We start from the raw sequence: 18109 nt of genomic DNA, 5'->3' as shown, positions 1-18109 counted from the left end.
TTTTTTCTCCTTTTAGCAACAGAAGGAGGAGGTGGTTTATATCCCTACATCCTGTCTCACTTGCCACCACCTTACTTAAAAAATCCAGGAAGGTTCCACTGGTGGAGACAGCTGCCTAGCTGCTGGGATTTGGAGTTCCTTCATTATTCCTTGGCTACATCCTGATTGCAATAATTAAAAAAAAAAAAAATCTCTTTTCTCTGTCTTTCTCTATTATATATATATTTATATAGATAGATATAGATATATACACATATATATATACACACATACACACGCATATACAATTATATATATGTATATATATATTTAAAATCATATATATAATCTTTTCTGTCTGCTTTGCCTACTGCTGGCAGTGTGAGCTGACTTTGAGCAGTCTCTTCTGAGGTACCAGGAGGAAAAGCCCCCATGAGCTTCTGTACACGGCCGCCCTCTTAGCACTGGTACTGAATGTGCTGGTGCTGGTGGACTTTGCCTTCCACATGCGAGTGGGTGTGGGTATGGATGTCCGTGTAAATCTTTGGGTACATTTTGGATGCCATGGCTGGAGCGAGCGCAGGCCCTTGGGACAGTAAATGCTGCTGCTGGGCGACGTATTCCTCATAGTTTATGGAGGAGATGCAGTCTTTGTCTGGGACCTGGGAAACACAGATCCTGTCCCGGGGCTGCGGCCGGTGCACAGGGGCAGCAGCTGGTGGGGAGCAAGGTTTCTTCTTGGTCTGGCAAAGCCACAGGAGGATTGTCCCAAAGATGAAGACCGCCCCAGCAGGGATGCCGATGATCACAGGCCAGGGAAGGCTGCTGGCTGAGGAGGGGGGCACAGGTGCACTCGGAGGCTTGGGATCTGGATGGACATCGTGGCAGGGAAGAGACAGAAAGAGTTAATTAAAAGCAGGCAAGGTAAATTTGAAACAGATGTCACACTTGAGCTGGTTTTGTACAGACTGTATGGCAACTCTGCCAGACTAAGTAATGAGGGAAAAATCAAGCCAGCACATTGTACTTGGTAACTGCTGTGCTTTTCAGTGCTCCTGGAAGGACAAGCAACTAATTTTCTTTGGTGTAGGGGAAGGTCTTTGGGGATTTTTTAACTTATCCAAGCTGTAATGGATGTACATATACTAGAGCCAGCCCAAGAGTCTCCTAACACCTTCACTCTGTGATGGCATGGGCTTCTCCGTCCAGATGGAAGCACACAACACATGGCATGCCAGTACTGTCTCCATGTCAGCAGCACAATTGGATCACACAGAGCCACAACATGCTGCATGCTTGCCTTTACTGAGTATATCTGTGTCTGAACAGCTTTAGACATACTTTAGTGATACTGGAGCTACTAAACTACACTCTGCCAGGGCAGGAAGCAAGAATTTGGTGTTCTGGAGGGGTTGTCTTGAGTTTCTTGTATAGCTGAGAGAAAGGTCAAAAATCACAAGTGAGCCGATGTCTTCTCCTTGGTGCCCAAGCAATAGGGAACTAACATTTCACTTGCCCAACTACTGATGCCAAATAGCCTCCTTCTCCACTAATTTATTTGGAGCTACTATTGGCTTTCCATGGGCAGCAAACTCATTTAAGAAAGGCAATAAGGCAATAAGAAAGGCTCCAGACAGCATCTTTCACAGCTGCCTTCCCCCTAATCTCTGTGCTGTTGGCAGCCTGCACCTTCCTGAGCAGTCACTCTGGTTTCACAGCCTGATCTCTCGATTTATAGACCCCAAAGGAGTACTGGGCTAGGACCCCAGCTATCAAAGTCCCTTCCTAGATAGCTACCAGCTGTTGCTTTCAAAAGCCCTGAAAAATACCTAGGTGCAGAGTTCAGCCTGCAGGGTGACATTCAGAAACTTAGAAAACCGCAGGCTATCCAAACAGCCCAGAATGTTATTTTCAAACATATATCACTTAACTTTCAAGCCAAACTTCTTTAAAATACTCATGTCTTTTTCTCTCCTTGACAAACAATTCAATGGCTAGTTTGAAATATTAAATATATACCATGTGGCTTCTTTGAAGTCAGGAGGACGTGTACTGCTGACCTCAATAGACAAAACTTTCATCCAACACTGGAAATTACAGACTAATTTAGTCTGGAGGGGACTCTGGAGGTCATCTGGTCAACCCCTTGCTCAAAGCAAGACAGGATCAGGGAAATGACCATCAGCTGACCATGAGAACAATAGTCTTTACATTGTTTGGCAGAAATCTGCTGGGCTAACTCAGAAGTGTTTTGATATTCAACCATACTATTCTTCTAAGCTGTCTATGTCAATTCTGCTAGATTTATGAGCAAAGTTCTGTTTTTCTAACTCATGGCCTTGCAACCACATTTTTGCTTCTGAGGGCAAGCTGGGTTCTCCTTCTCTGTTATTGCCAATAACAGCAGGACTGCGGGCGCTGGTTCTGGTATGAGGCCTCATTATAGTGCCATTCAAATCAATGGAAAGTCTCCCACTGATTTCAGTGGGAGCTGGATCAGGCTGTTGTAGTTTGGAAACTTCCAGAGGCTTTGAGTTATATCCCACCCACACAGATTTCTGCTTCACACTGGCTTTCTAGTTGGAGTTTAGTCCTAAATCTAAGTGATGCAGAAGAAGGTGCTAAGGACGAATTGAATTTTTTTCTCTTACTTGGCAACATGCTGTCGGTGTCTAAATTCATGTTGCTGACTTTTGATGACTTCTAAGATGCAGAGTGTGGCAAGTATAGAGCAAAAGTAGCCATGGTAGCTTAGTTATAGGAGTCATTTTTCCCACTACATACACAAAAAAAAAAAACAGTCCTAATACTCTGGGAGAGTTTATGGTCTCTGTCTCTTACTGATATCTTGACCAGTGACATCGCATTAGATCTGACAGCTAAAATGTTCTGATACTGGCTCCAGCCCCTGCATTTTCTTATCTGTGTTGGCCTTGTGCAGGTAAAGGGACGAAAAAGCAGAAAGATGGAATTTGTTATAAAGGTGGTGGTTCTAAAGCTAGATTCACATGTCCAAATGAGGCAGAAGGAGATTCTCCTTTCAACAAAAATATTTATTGGGCAAAACTAAATGAAGTAAATGATAAAGTGAAGATGGTGTGCCTGAAATACACAGGATATAGCCTCAGCTGGACACAGACACCAGCTCTGAGGCCTGCGGAGAGCAGGAAGCAGCCGTGAGTTTGGTACAACGTTCCTCAGGGGATCTTTGGGTAAGAATTTAACTAATCAATCATTCCCTCTTTCACATTCATTCATTTCCTTTTCTTGTGACCAGGACAGTTTTTATTCTTCTCTCCTTTTATGGGCTTGCATCATTGTTTTCTTTTACCAGTAAAGCAATACAAGTAAGAACAAGAGAAAGGAGAAATGTCAGGGAATAGGGCTGCAAATTGTGCTGCCATTCAGTCCCCCTCTCACCTCCTGCACCCTCTTGCTGAACCCTGTAACTGCAGTATGATTTCCAGATCCTGCATTGTATTTCACCCTGCTGGAATTGTTGATCCCCATGGATGGGAGAAAAGGAACCATCAGCAAGAGAAATTCAGCAGGGGCTGATTTAAATCAGGGCTCACATATTCTTAGTAGAATTGGACTAGCTTAAATCAGCACAGCATCACTGAGGCTCATAGAGAACAACAGGTAATGCATTACTAAATACCAAAACATAGGATACTGATTCAGACTGGGGAAATAAAAGCACAACCCACCTGGCAGGACTGTGAGAAAAGCACTGCGAAAACTGTAGCCCATGGTGTTTGCCCCTAAGCAAATGTACATCCCTGCATCCTCTTCCTTGGCTCGAGTAATCATCAGTTTGTTCAGGTAGGAGCCATCAGGCCGGGACCAGACCTCCCCCGTGGGTAGCACAACAAACTTCTGTCCCCCGACATCAATGGTAGAGTTGTACTTGCTCTCTGTGCCATACTCCACCCGCTTCAGCCACTGGATGACAGGTTTGACATCACTGCGGACTTTACACTGGAAGGATGTGGTCCCACCGTAGTCTACCGTTGTGTTGACGGGGTGTGTCCCTGTCAGGATGGGCTTGGATCTCGTTCTCTCTGCACAAAAACACAAGGAGCTCCATGGAAAATGGGGTTTGCCAACCTGATTAACTCGTGATTCCAGAACCATTGCAAAAAGATGTAGAACGCATGCAAAAAATTGTCTAATCCAACTCTCTGCCATACAATAGGCTGAGATCTCAGCTGAATTTCCCCAGTCCCATTTCCCAGGCTGCAACTATGAGAAAGAGCTAAAAGAGGTCATCCTTCCTTATACTCCCACTAAAACATATCTCAGGAAATGCATCCCAGCAAGATGCGATCTTAATGATGTACCTGCACCTACAGAATGTTTGAAAGGTTGCAGAGGAATATAAATGGCTTGAAATTAGCCAAAAGAATAAAACACTTTTGGGATTAAACTTGAACAATACAGCAGGTCTGAATGTGAATTAAGTGGTTTATCTAACTGTAAATGTGTGATTCCAATGATGTCTTATCAATGTCTTATCAATGTCTTATCAATTATCAGTAGAACTATCTGAAGGGAAGATGTAAAGAAGACAGAGCCAGGCTCTTCTCAATGCCAAGAGGCACTGAGCACAAACTGGAGCCCAAGAGCTCCCTCTTTCCATCAGGAAGCATTGCTGTGGGAGCTGCCAAAGCACTGGTACAGGGACCAGAGAGGATGTGGGCTCTCCTCCTTGAGGATTTCCAAAAGCTACCTGGACATGGGGCTGGGCACCTGCTCAGTGGGGGACCCTGATGGAGCCAGAAGGACCCAGAGGTTCCCCTCTCATCCATGCTGTGATTCTGTGTCTTTTATCACTGCCTCTGGTAGGGTGTAATTTACAAGGGCTTTTATTTTTTTAGATCAGATTATTTGCAGTATGAGGCTACCAACAGTTTGGATACAGGAACCTGGGGTAAGACATATTCCTTCTCCTTTTGGTCTTTCCAAATATCTCTTAAAGACAAAAAAAAAAAAAAAAACAGATGGGAAGAAGCCCCTTCCTTCACAGATTGTCTATCAGCAGTGAAGGTAGACTGTGGATTTCTCACATCTTTGCTTTGGGAATCCCTTGGGAGCAGTCTGTCACCTTTCCTGCTGGGTCTGGCATATGTCCATGGGATCAAAACTCTACTGGATGTCATCCCACACCATGTCACCACTGCTGGGCTAGAGCAGCTGAAGCCACAGGCACCACCAGTGCAGAAAATCTTGCATCAGCCTCACCTATCATCTGCTTTTATTACTCCTTTTTTCAGTCTAATTGTCCACACACTCACTGTGAAGTAACATTTGTCAAGTAATAAGCCAGAGATCTTTTCTAGACAATGGCAAAATCTTCCATTTCTCACTCAAATTTTGTTTCACGTCTCAGCTAATGAAGGAAACAAGATGGTAGGAAAGGAAATCAAACACAAAAGTTCACGAGACCATGCTTTCCAGCATGATCATAAGCCATAAGTTGTGTCAATATAACGTAAAATCAAAAGAAAACTAAATTCCTGATTCCTAGGAATATTAGGATCTTATTTTGGTGGCAACATCACAGAAACAAGGACAAGGATTTACTGAAAACTTCTTTCCTAAGCACAGAGAGAAATGATGGTATCACAGTGGGTGGTAACTGCTGGCAATCATCAACCACTTTTGAAGGCAAAACACTGCTGGATTGATCGTGTAACACAACAGCTCCCACCAGCACAGGCTTTGAGGTGACAGCAAGGAACAATGGACCCTCATTCAAAAAAGTCAGGGTACTGTCAACAATGAGAGCTCTAAAGATGTGCCTGGGAAACAAAAATACCACCAGGGTCTCCATAGGACTACAAGCAGAAATCACAGCTGGGGAGACTGAGACTCAGATAAGTAGGATGGGTTTAGGAGTGGAGGCTCAAGAAGAAAAAAAAAAAAAAAAAAAAGGAGGAAATTGAATAAAACCTGAAATACTCCACAGAATGATGTTAAAAATAGAAAGACGTCTGAAGACTGCTTAATGCCCTTATCTGCCTGACTCTGGTTCCAGCTTTCGTTACTGTTTTCACTCCTAGCCAGCAAAAGCTAATGAAAACAAAGGTTACATACATCTTTAAGTTGATAAAAACCAAGATAAACAGGGACACAGAAAGGGGTTTGTTCCTGGTGCTGTCTGGTTTTGATGAAGTGAAAATGCCACAGCTGCCATTAGGATGGGGCTTGATTCATTTCCCTGTCTCTGCTCCTGGTTTTAGTGTAAACATATGTTTTTACTGTCTCCACACAGCTGCATCTTTATCAAATCCAGATGTCTAGCAGGTTTGTGCCTTCAGAGCCCAACAGAGCTCCCCACATGTGCTTTTAATTCCTGTTATTCTAGAGAAAGGACTTATCAGAGACCAGATCTTTACCTTTAAGAACAATCTTTCACACTGGGATAAACTTTCTCATGCTAAAACACATGCACAGACAGACAAACAACATGCTTTCCATGTGGCTGGAAATAGCCCTTCGTGCCCCTACTCCTCATTAATGAAGGATATTGTATCTTCCCCCACTCTGCTCATCTTCTTCTTCAGCTGGCTGTTCCATAATCATTTCCATGACAGTTTATGATGATGTCATAGACAAGGCATGATGATTTAAGAATAAGAGTTCTACTTTGGTCGACTTAGGTAGCTTTGAGTATAATTTTCTTCAGTAATAATAGGGGAAACAGGAGATTAGAGGCCAAAAATAAGAATATTAGACGGTAAGTGGAGCAATTTACTCTACTACATCACAAAGTAAGGTAATCCCCCACAGCTCATCTTCTAAGGGCTGAGACTGAAGATACACACAGGACTTCAGTGGAATTTTAAAATTTTCCTAGCATCTCATTTGTATCCACCTGAACTTTCGTATGTCTAAATGCTTTTAAAAATCTGGCCCTAAAGCCGTGTCTGGCTAGTCAATCTAGTCATAAGATTTCTGCTCATTCCCTTGGGAGATTTCTCTAATGAAGTGAGTCTCTTATTACAGATGTCTAGTGTAACTTTTCAGTTGCTTGGTTTCACTTCACTCTGATAAAGTAATCTGGACCATCCTAGTATTTCCACCCCTCCTCTATGGCCCTCTGTGAAGTGCCTTCTTGGTAAGTTCTCATTTTGCTCTTAAACTGACTGTCAGCGGTATGGGGTTGAATTGGTCAGTTGTGAACTTATGCCGTGTGAGTGATGTCAAAGATGACAGTTTCCTAAGAGTTTCTCTTTATTAAGGAACTTCTAAACTGTATTATTAACACTCTGTCTTTTTTGGATGTTAGGTTTATTCTAGTTTCAACAACATTTTCTCTGATGGCTCCTGTTGGTATTTCTAACACTTACCCAAGTTTATATCCAGCTGTCAGCACTACATCCTCAAAACTATGCTCTCTTAACTCAGCCAGCCCCCTTCTGATAGCTCCCTCCCCCCCTTTCCACCATAGAGGCTGCACTTACGGATCACTTCAACTTTGTAAGTCGCATTGATCTCCCCAACTTTGTTAAACACTCGGCAGGTGTATTTCCCACTATCCTCTGGCTTCAGATTCTTCAGGTTCAGTGTCCACTTCTTCTTCTTGTTCTCCCCAGTCTCATGGGGCATGAGGGGCTTATTGTCCTTCAGCCACGTGATGTCAGGCCGTGGGTTGCCGCTGGCCACACACTTCAGACGGATGGAGCTGCCGACAGGACGGGCGATGACTCTGCGTCTCATCTTTGCAGGCTGGGTGAACCTGGGCTGGGCTGCAAAATGCATGAGCAATTGACTCCAGTGAGCAAAAGGCATATAAAGCAGGATGCTACTGTCAAACATTATGGCCAAATTTTCTCAAGAGGCACTCAGCAGCACCATACAAGACATCTCATATTCCAGCTCATACAGAAAGCACTATCCAGTCTGATGCAGTCGAGTGTCTAGAGGACTGCTATGAATACATTAGCCTCATGCATGGAATAACCCCAGAATTCCTCAGTGTCCCTAAGGCAACTGAGTCAAAGAATCTCACGAAATAATACTAGAATCATGCTAAAGGCAAAATGTGACCCCTCAATCACTTTATAATTGTTAACATATTCTATGCCAGAAATGCAAGACCTTAGCTAAGAACAAACAAAAAAGCCACAGATTCCTGTTAAGCTGGCAATTTTCTCAGTCCTTTGGTTGTCACTTATAGCTTCATTTTTTGAAGACGTTTTTGCCTCTTAGTTCTCACTGGCTTTTGTGGAACTTGGGAAGGGTCAACAACTTTTCAAACTGTAACGCAGTCTTAGAAGTGAGCAAGACATTTGAACAATCATCTGAACTAAAAGGCATCAGATCCAGTGAGTATTAACTTACGTAGCATTCATGTTGAAAGAGCCAAAGGAATCACACAAAAAACACAGAATCACAAGGTTGGAAACAACCTGCAAGATCATCCAGTCCAACCACCCTCCCATTCCTATTAGTACCACAAGCACTAAACCATATCTTGTAGCTCCTCATCCAAGCGCCTCTTGAACACTACCAGGGACGGCGACTCCACCACCTCCCTGGGCAGCCATTCCAGTGCCTGACCACCCTTTGAGAGAAAAAGTTTCTCCTAATATCCAACCTAAACCTCCTCTGGTATAACTTCTGGCCGTTTCCTCAGGTCCTACTATTTGCCTGGGAGAAGAGGCCAGACCCTTTTGCACCACAAGCTCCCTTCAGGAAGTTGTAGAGTGCAATGAGGTCTCCCCTGAGCCTCCTCTTCTCCAGACTGAACAATCCCAGCTCCCTCAGCCGCTCCTCATAAGACTTGTGCTCCAGACCCCTCACCAGTTTCGTTGCCCTTCTCTGGACACGTTCCAGGGCCTCAATGTCTTTCTTGTAGTGAGGGGCCCAAAACTGAACACAATACTCGAGGTGCGGCCTCACCAGTGCTGGGTAGAGCAAACACAACACATGGAAACAAACAAAATAAATGGAAATATACAATAAAAGAAAACTTGAGTCAACCTAATGTCCATCCATCCCCAGTACTATGAAGCAATATCTGCTGGTGGAGAGAATCATGGGATAAGACAAAGTTACCCTGATTTAGGATCGAAATAACTAGTATTCCTAGAAACAGTGATAAGAACACCAGAGAAATGTGACATCCCTCACCTGGCAAAATCTAGAATTTATGCCCTCAGATTTGGATTAGATAAGAATTCCAGAAGGAAAAGAAGTAGCATCTTCATACCTTGGTAGCTTTAGTAATACTGGTGAGGATCTTCCTATAAAATCATGAGTTGGTCTAATTAATCAGTAGAAAGAAAAAATGCTTTGCTTTGCACACTTTTAAGACACTTAATGCTATATGATTTGTTGCAAGGCAAAAGCTTGAAAATCCAAAAGAAATTACAGTTTTTCTTGTATTTCCTTTCTTTGCTTGGAGAAAATGAAAAACAGAGAATGATTGGCCATTGGCTTGGACATGCCCATCAACCACTGCAATTAGAGATCCACAACATCAGTAGAACACAGCACATCAAAGCAAGCTGAGAAGGTTGTACTTCAGATATTGGGGAAGTTTGCTACAGGTGGGACTACCTACTATAGAGTCAGCCCTGCTGCCCAGCAACGGGCAGAAGCTCCAGGATGTGCATTATAGTGGAAAATTGATGGATGGAGGAGGTTAGTTTGAAGCTTCCTCTCTCCATGCATCTGCAAATTGCAGCCATTGCCCTCCAAGGTCTATGACCCTGTCCCCTGGTGCTCTCACCCACCTGCAGCCTTGACCTACAGATCTTCCTCTCAGAAGAAGACACCCTTTGGCATTCCCCTCTCTCGGAGTCTCTTTCTTTAGGAGAAACCATCTGCCTCTGCAGCCTCCTCTTGCCCTCCTTGACTGTCATTTTGAGTCCCAGCCATTTCATGTTATTTCAAACTCTTGCTGAGAAATGCTTTGCTCTCCATACAGAGACTTTCATGTGTAATCTAATGAACTGGAGCAACTCTGGCTCTGAGAATCCTTGCCATGACAGCTGAGCAGCAAGTGTGACATACTAACCTGCACAGCTCCTGGTGCGTAAATAACCCCCTGCACAGCTCCTCCTGTGTAAATTTCTGGGTATTCCCTTGAGGATCTGCTGCAAGAGGAGGCTCCCTTCCACCAAAACAATTGGCCTCTAGAGGGGAAATTAACCCCATCAGGGCTGAATATTAGGAATGACTGCAAGGTCAGGCCTTTCCCCTCACCCTTTCCTGCTTCCACAGCAGTATTCTGGGACATGATCTCTGTGTTCAGTAAGAGTGGTGCGAAAGAGAAACTTTCTCCCCAGAAGCAGACCTATAACATTTCTGTATTTTTCTCCTGCTCTGATTCCCATAAATCTGTCTGAAGTTTTGCACTCATCTCTAATGCAATGTTGCTCAGATACACACTAAGCTACAAGTAAAGCTAAACCTGTTTGGCTCTTTCTGGTTCTGTTTAGGGAAGGTTAAGTGATTATGCGCTCTCAAAAGCTACTCCAGCCTGCATGCAATACGCTGAAATCAGATCCCATTTACACAGCCCTGAATGCTTCCTTGACAAAAGCCTGAATTGGACGAGTTTAGAAAGGACAGTTGACAAAAAAGGAGAAAAAGACAGACACACACATAAGAGAGAAAAAGAGGCTCAACAATCACAAAGGAGATGGAGAGAGAAGCAGCACTGTGAGACAGAAAAGGTCTCCTTTGAGTTTGTGCTGGTAAATGTCCATCCCCAGATCTGTACCATTTACAGAAGTTTTGCTTGTTGGAGTGCCAGAGAAGGTCATTACAAAGTGCCCCTGTATTATTTATACTTCATTGCTTGTTCTCTTCCACATCGCTTGGTGTTTGCTTCATAAACATGAACAGCACATTTGTACAGTATAAATTATGCCAAGCACAAGATCAAGGGAAAACATGAGCAGATAGGGACAAAGAAACAGTGTTGTGCATGGGTTTCTTGCTGAAACCTGTTTACCATGAAGGTTCAAGCTAATGAAAATGAAATGAAGCAGAAGGTTATGAGCACAAAGAGCTGGGAAGGAGTACAGCTATCTCATCTCCCTGGCTAACATCCCGAGATGCACGGATTAGTTCCAAAGGCTCCTGTCTATTATTGCTCCTACAAATCTAGGTGGTTAGCTAAAACATGCAGTCTGCTGTGATCTGCCATGTATACCTCCACATAGTGATAGTGCTGCTTCAAGCTTTCCTGATGCTTAGAAATCATCCTGTGTACTAATAATATGTACAGAAATAATCCTATGTACTACCAAGCACTGAAGTACTTTCAGATCTTTAGGATAAGAGCTCAGACATTTGTGGGAAAATGAGGACAGGGGTATCTATCTTTTCCTACTCTTGTTGGGCAGGTGCTTTCCCCAGTGATTTCCTTCCACAATGGTAGCTGGATGGCAAGCTGGGGCAATCACCAAGTTTCCTCTCTCACTTCTCCAGTGCCCAAGACTCTGCAAACACCAACTGCAACTTCGCTCATTCTCTTCCTGAAACCCACAGATACACACTGACTGTTTATTATTTGAGCATCTGCAGGGAGAACTCACTCCATTTGCTCTGCCTTTTCCTTTCTTTCTGCAACTGAGAAACATGCTGTGTGAACAACACTGAACAGGAACAGAAGGAAAATACACACTGTTCCTTACCCCATTGCTTCCCAGAATGATCTTCATATTCTCCATTAGAGCCTTCAGGTGTCTGGCTGTTCTTTCCTGAGCTGGTGTCATCTGCAACAGAGAGGAAAGTGAAGATGTTAGGAAGATCTCCTGCAGTGCAGCAGTGTGATGAAGGGAGTTTGCATTTCCTCCTGCAGGCACCGTGAAGCTGAAAGGCACTTGACATACATTTGGCATTCATATCCCGGCATGTACAGCTTAGCCAGTTTAGTAAACAATTTAGTTGCTGCTTTATGAGCTTTTCGGCAAGCAACCAAAGCAATGGGAGATAAATCAATGTTTCCATTAATAGTTAACAAAAGACTCTTTGTTTATGTTTACAGGTTGCCATTCTCTAGGAGGAGCCGATCTGTTGTACCTTCTATGCAAATAATGGTATAAGTCAAAATTACAGATAATTAAACCTGGGAGGTGGTGAAGGCTTATGTGATCAGTAACACAGAGAGCACAAGCAATGGAATTAGGGCCACTAATTTGCCTTTCAGTTTCCATACAAAATCAGGAAAGCAAGCAGGTTTGCTGAGGGGTCAAATGAGCCCTCAAGGGATATCAAACACAAAGATAGGGCTGGTCAAAGCATGGAAAAGTTTTATGTATACATCTATGTTTAAAAAAAAAAAATCCACCTATAGCAATGATACAGCTCTTTGCCCCTAATCTCTTCCTATTATTGGCACAGGCTGCTCAGGGAGGTGGTGGGATTACCGTCCCTGGAAGTGTTCAAGAACCTTAGAAATGTGGCAGTGAGGAACATGGTCAGTGGGCAAGGTGGGGATGTGTCAGTGGCTGAGCTTGGTGATCTTAATTGTCTTTTCCAACCTTAATGATTCTATGATTCTAAGTGTGTGTAATAAAGCCAGAACTAAAGTCTTCATCTCTGTGAGGGCAACTTGGTAGGCAGAGAGAGGTCAGAGGAAGGCAGGATCTACCTTAGTAAGAACTAGCAGAACTACCTCTACAGCAGTGTAAAATGCCAGCAAGAGAAGTGGAAATGCTTAAGCTAAGGAATGAATCCCTTTGAATGCTCAGCTCCTCAAAATCATAAGAAAAAATAATTCAGGCAAAAGAGAGAAAATTCTTTACTAATCTCTGCAGTGGAGAGAAAAAGCTCTGTATTTTTTTTAATATTTTTTATAGAGAGTTGTATATGCAAAATGTGCAAAGAGTAGAACTGTTCTTTATAGTTACTTCAGAAGATGAAATGGGCTTAAATAGTGGCATATAAACCTGCATGTTGGCTTTGTGAGTGAAGTCCATAGCTATAACCCCATCCTCAGCCCAGTTTCCATTAGTTTAGAAAATCACCCTGTCTCCTCAACATGGGGCACTTTATGCTGCCACATGGTTGGCTCTCATTTCCTGCTGTCTCTTAAGCAGCGAAGCTGCAGTGCCATAAGGGTTTGTCTCCCCTCACCCCTGGCAGATTTTTCTCTTCTCCTCGTGGTGACTTCGGCACGGTTCCCCCCAGAGGTATGTGCAGCTGTCACTTCGAGGGGTAAAGAAAACTTTCAGGGCCGCAGCACGCGGTGCCCTTGCTCCGGCAGCTCGCTCTGGCCGCCCGCCCTGTCCCACCTCCCTCACCCTTCGCCGTCCCTGGAATCCCAGAGGCTTTCCTGGCTGAGCAGTGGGGAAGCAGCGTGAAACGCAGCCACGCTCAGCAAACAGCCTTGGCAAACTGAACGCAGGCAGTACAAATTTACCCATTATATATGGTGGCTTGCTTATGATGGATTGCGTCCTTTCAGTTAAAATACTGAACGGATTATTTTCTGGTGCTTGTACAATTTTTCTCATAAATACCAGTTGGGCTGTGAATGAAATTCTGGATGCTCCATGGCAGAGAATTTAGTAAATCCTTTAGTACCATTATAAAAATGTATTGGGTAACGAAGAAGAAATGAAAAGTATGGTCAGAGATGTAGGAATCCTGCACACTGTTAAGCTGGCTAAGGCCTTTAAGTGGTGATGTCCTGTCAGCTATATCTTAATCCTCTCCAGCTCAGTGTACAAAGAGCAGGGCAGCCTCCCTTGCCTCCTGCCTCATGTTACAATATGTCAGCCCATGTGCACTCTTCCTGCCTGCACACCAGGACCGACTGGCATCCTCAACACCTCTTGACACGCTGCCAAGCTTTTGATGTCCATAAAATTGCCCTGAATCTGTTTGATCTTTTGAAGATGCCTCTTGGGTTGTTATCCCACCAAATCCCAAACTTGCAGAGTAACTTACCAAACCCAGAGAAAATCGTTTTGGGGGAAGAGATTGGGATAGCTCATGTCACCACAGTGAGCATATGAAACAAATACTTTGGCAGGGTAGCAAGAAGTAGCCACATGCATTTAGGTTTGTTGGTTTAGATCCACTGGAACCAGTTTCATGCTTGTTAGGAATGTGGCAATGTTAACAATAAACCATAGCAGAAGACTTAGGTGGAATGGAAATGTCATAAACATGGAAACTTGTGTAGAATAGAACTACTCCTCCTTCCCAGACCCAGAGGTGCACAATGGGTGAGAGGATGCTACTGAAATCTCTGTTCCAGCGGCAAGAACTGCAAGAAAACCTGAGAACTGCGAAAAAAAAAGAAAAAAAAATCTGATTTATGAAATACTGGATGGAACTCAGCAAAGCTCATTTGGGAGTGATTCCTTGAAACAAGGGAATCTCAGTGCAAGCTTAGAAGTGTGAGCAAGCCAGGAGAACAGCCAGTAATATAACAATAAAGCATTAACCTGGGATGAGAGTACCCCAGGGTCAAGTCCTTCTGCTGCATTCACAGTCACATTTGAACCTCCTCTTGGGTGAGTGTCTTAAGCACAGAACTGTAGTACCAGAGAGCCAAAACGAAGCGCATTATTTAAAAAGTGGAACAGAAAAGCAGGTGATAGATATCTCAGGAGCAATCTTCTTATGGATGAGCCCTGTTTAATTCAGATATATCAATGAGATTTGACTTCCACCTGACACAACCACATCCAAGTTAGCATTGCTTACATAAGAAGTGTCTGTTCTCCCCTGTTTTGAAGAATTTCCTTATTAGACAGAGATTGGGCCTCAGAAAACAAGTCTCATTCAAATATATATGATCAGCACGTAAAGAATGAATTGGTAACCAAAATCATGACTCTTAGCTATATTCAAAAAAGACCTAATAAACTGATTGCTTATTCAAACTTTTGTCACTTCCCACAGAGGCAGCCAGGTCAGGGTGATAAGAACACACACAAAAAATCCAGCAGCAGCCAAAGGGCAGTGAAACCAGCTATGCAGCAGGGCCAGCCTTGCTGCCAGCAGATTACTGCAAGAGGCAGTGCTAAGAAGGATGAGCTGATGAAGTTTCCTACGAGCTCCCTTTTCCGTGACCTATATTGGAAGGTCATCCTGTGCTGGACATCTTGGACACTATCACAGGGTTAGGAGAGCAGCCAGTTGGAAGACTAAGTGGAAAACCTGCCTTGAAAAATAATCACTGACTAATTTTATGTCACGAGTATCTTGGGGGTAGGAAAATACATGCTGTGCACATGATTTGGGTGTCCTCTCTCTACAAGCTGTTTTTGTGGTGTTAGAAAGCTTGAATAATTTGTCAAGAAACCTTAGGTGGAAGATTCCCATATCAGGTCAGGTGACGAACTATCGTATTATGTCAGGTGATAAACTTGGAGACAAGGGACAAACCTATGTAGCCCCCTTCCCCTCCAAGTATCACACCTGGCCATTAAATGTTGGGTCAGAATGGGTCCAAAGGCACCCAGTTGTTCAGGAATGCCATCCCAGTGCTGCCCCCCCAGCTGCTGCCCCCCAGGATGTTGTTCCAAGTTAGCTCCCAGGTTGAGATGCCATGGGTTGGTATGGGCTGGGGAAGTGTTGGGTGTTGGGTGGGGTGAAAGGGGGATCGTGAGCTTGTTTCTGTATGAGATTTGATGCATCTGAGAGTATGAAGCTTCGGCTATCAGTGCTGACGTCATGGCCAAATTGCTCTTTCACACTCCAGAAAGCATGATGCTCTGTGCATATTGCCTGTCATGTGTCCTCCTGGTTGATTTCCTTTCACAAAACAGGTTAGATTTCTTCAGACAGGGATTTCTGTATGTAACCCCATCAGCTGACAAATGGGATCCTATGGGACAAAGAGCACCATATAAGCAGAGTATGGTTACCATTTACTACCACAGCAGAATTGTTCCACTGACTCTTAAAAGTTAAAACAAATGGAAAATTCTGCATAATGATCTGACTCCAAGACAAGCTGATGGGAAATACTCACAGGCTGTTACTGAGCCAGGATCAAATTTTATTTACCCACAGACTTCGTGGGGAGGCTTCATGTTCTAGCTGAATGGGCATGACTTGTTTTCAGACCAATACCATGTTCTGAGCACCCATCCCCAAGTCAAAACATCTCAGTTTTTTATGAAGCAAAACTCTAGCCATAATGTTTCTCTATGATTCACAAAGTTGCTTTAATTTGTTATAATGCAAGGCCAGTCTCTGCTCTGACTTGATGTGACCAGCTTTGGAGCCTTTGATGTCAGAGGCCTTGAAAGCCCCATTTCGCAGATGAGCCAGCTTTGCATAAATAAACAAAGTGACCTCTGAACTGGAGCCTGAGACGGGAACACACTTCAAAGCCCTAGGGGAGGCACTGGGGGGCTAAAGGGGGGAGGGGGGACGGGGCCAACAGGGAATGAAGCGATCAGCATGCATCATTAAGGCAGTCCCTACTCAACACTCAACTGCTGCCCAACAAGGGGTGCAAATGAGGGAGGGAGTGAAATGAGGGGGAAAGTGATGCAATCCAGTCAGGCTTGAACAATTAGAATGAGGCCTTTTCTCATGGATGAATGAAAGGGATCTCTCTGAACTCCAGCTTTAGGTGCTCTCTCTCGCACTTACTTAGGGGCACCATATTTGCACATGGTGTTTGTGCCCCAACTTTGCTGCTGCAGAAGCCCAGTAAATGACAAACTTACAGTTGGCTGTGGATGGTGGGTCTTGGGCCTTCCTTGGAGTTAGATCAGAATTTGTTATCATGAACTTAACCGTAAAATTAAGGGGTGAGAATAGATCAGTAAGTGTTTGGACTCCTTTCCCAGTAGTCCTGGCAGCAGACAAGATAAAGAACTTAGAAGAAAGCAAGTGCAATCTGAAAAAGTCTGCATCTACAGTTTATCTCAGATAAATTCAGGATTTCCTGTAGTACTGTCTGAAATTTAAAGGGAAACACAAGGGTAAGATCATTCTGTTTTACTGAGCCTCCTGCTATCCTAACAGGTTCAACTGATGCCCACGTAAATGGTCCATGTGCATGTAGACAGGCAGTAACAACTTTATCACAGGGTTTGCAGGGATTAAGGCACTTGCTTTCCCCAGATCTCCTTAATGCGGATTAACACTCCAGGTTTCACTTAGAATTTCAGCTGGTATTAACTCCCAATGGTCAGAGAAATGAGTACCAGACTACTGGCTAGTGCATGATTTCAATCTGAAAGCTACTTATGCCAGCTTCCAGGATTTCATCACTTGCCTTGTGATATTTGGGGATTCTAAAGAACTTTGATCCTGGCATGAGATTGCTTGAGAATTTCAGGGCTTGTTTGTTATTGATTTGCAGTCTGTGACTGCAAATAAGAATTCTGCATAAATGTACCTGAAGACTTGGAAGGAAGAAAACATTGATTTTTGAGATCTTGTGACCTTTTTCATTTGCCTCGTGTTTTTTTGTTTTTGTTTCTGAGGCCTGGATTATGCATTTAGGTCTCATGAGTCCAGTGATCCATAGGTGAATTCAAAGCCTGATTTGAAATCACAGCAAGGATTAAAAAGCAAAATTTGTATCTCAGCTAATCCTGAATTTACTCACATCACTAAGGTTTAATTTAGCAAGCTTTCTCTCTGAACACTCCTTTATGCTAGAGTCAGATAGGAAAAAAATCCAATGAATTCATCCCACTAACATAAACCTGGTTTAAATCTTAGGTGGTATTTTGAATATTTTTTCATAGTTCCTCCAGCAACCCTTCATTTCATGCTTGCCACTCCTTAACCTGCCTACTACTATATTAACAGTGTCATCCACTGTATTAACAGTGCTGATGCTATGAAAAGGCAGGAAATGTGTTTAGAATTTATTTGGAAGGGTGCAGTGAAAGCAAAGTGATCAGGAATTTTTGGAGCAATGAAAAAAAGTCTCCTGGAGGAAACCCCTTTCCTTGGGCCCAGCCAAACTAAACCCCTGAAGATGAAAAGGAAGAAACCCACTCAGAGGAGCGCATAGCCAAGGAACACTCTAGCTATTTTTATTTATTTTATTTTTTTTATTAAACAAAAAAATATATGTTACTGGCAGAGAATTTGCCTCTGTAATGGGCACTGTAGACTTTACTGCTTATTGCCTTTGGTTTCAGTTGGGCCAAAAATAACCAGAGCTATTGGTACTAGA

The 18109-nt window shown here is 43.5% G+C and overlaps 1 protein-coding gene across 1 annotated transcript in view; it reads right to left on the bottom strand.

Moving 5' to 3' along the window:
* Positions 1-278: 278 nt before the first annotated feature.
* Positions 279-18109, bottom strand: part of FGFRL1 (fibroblast growth factor receptor like 1) — a 161637-nt gene continuing 143806 nt past the window's right edge. Inside the window, exons 4-7 of the mRNA XM_042811439.1 lie at positions 11637-11717; positions 7449-7733; positions 3690-4043; positions 279-847 (exon numbers count right to left, since the gene is read on the bottom strand). Coding sequence (XP_042667373.1) covers positions 438-847; positions 3690-4043; positions 7449-7733; positions 11637-11717 — 1130 coding nt within the window. The 3' untranslated portion in view covers positions 279-437. The remainder of the gene's footprint in view (positions 848-3689; positions 4044-7448; positions 7734-11636; positions 11718-18109) is intronic.

This window comes from Centrocercus urophasianus, unplaced genomic scaffold, assembly GCF_019232065.1.
Source record: "Centrocercus urophasianus isolate 14NV4802_14NV808 unplaced genomic scaffold, USGS_Curo_1.0 seq_13, whole genome shotgun sequence".
Classification (NCBI taxonomy): Eukaryota; Metazoa; Chordata; class Aves; order Galliformes; family Phasianidae; genus Centrocercus; species Centrocercus urophasianus.
This window is presented reverse-complemented; position numbering and strand designations above follow the sequence as displayed.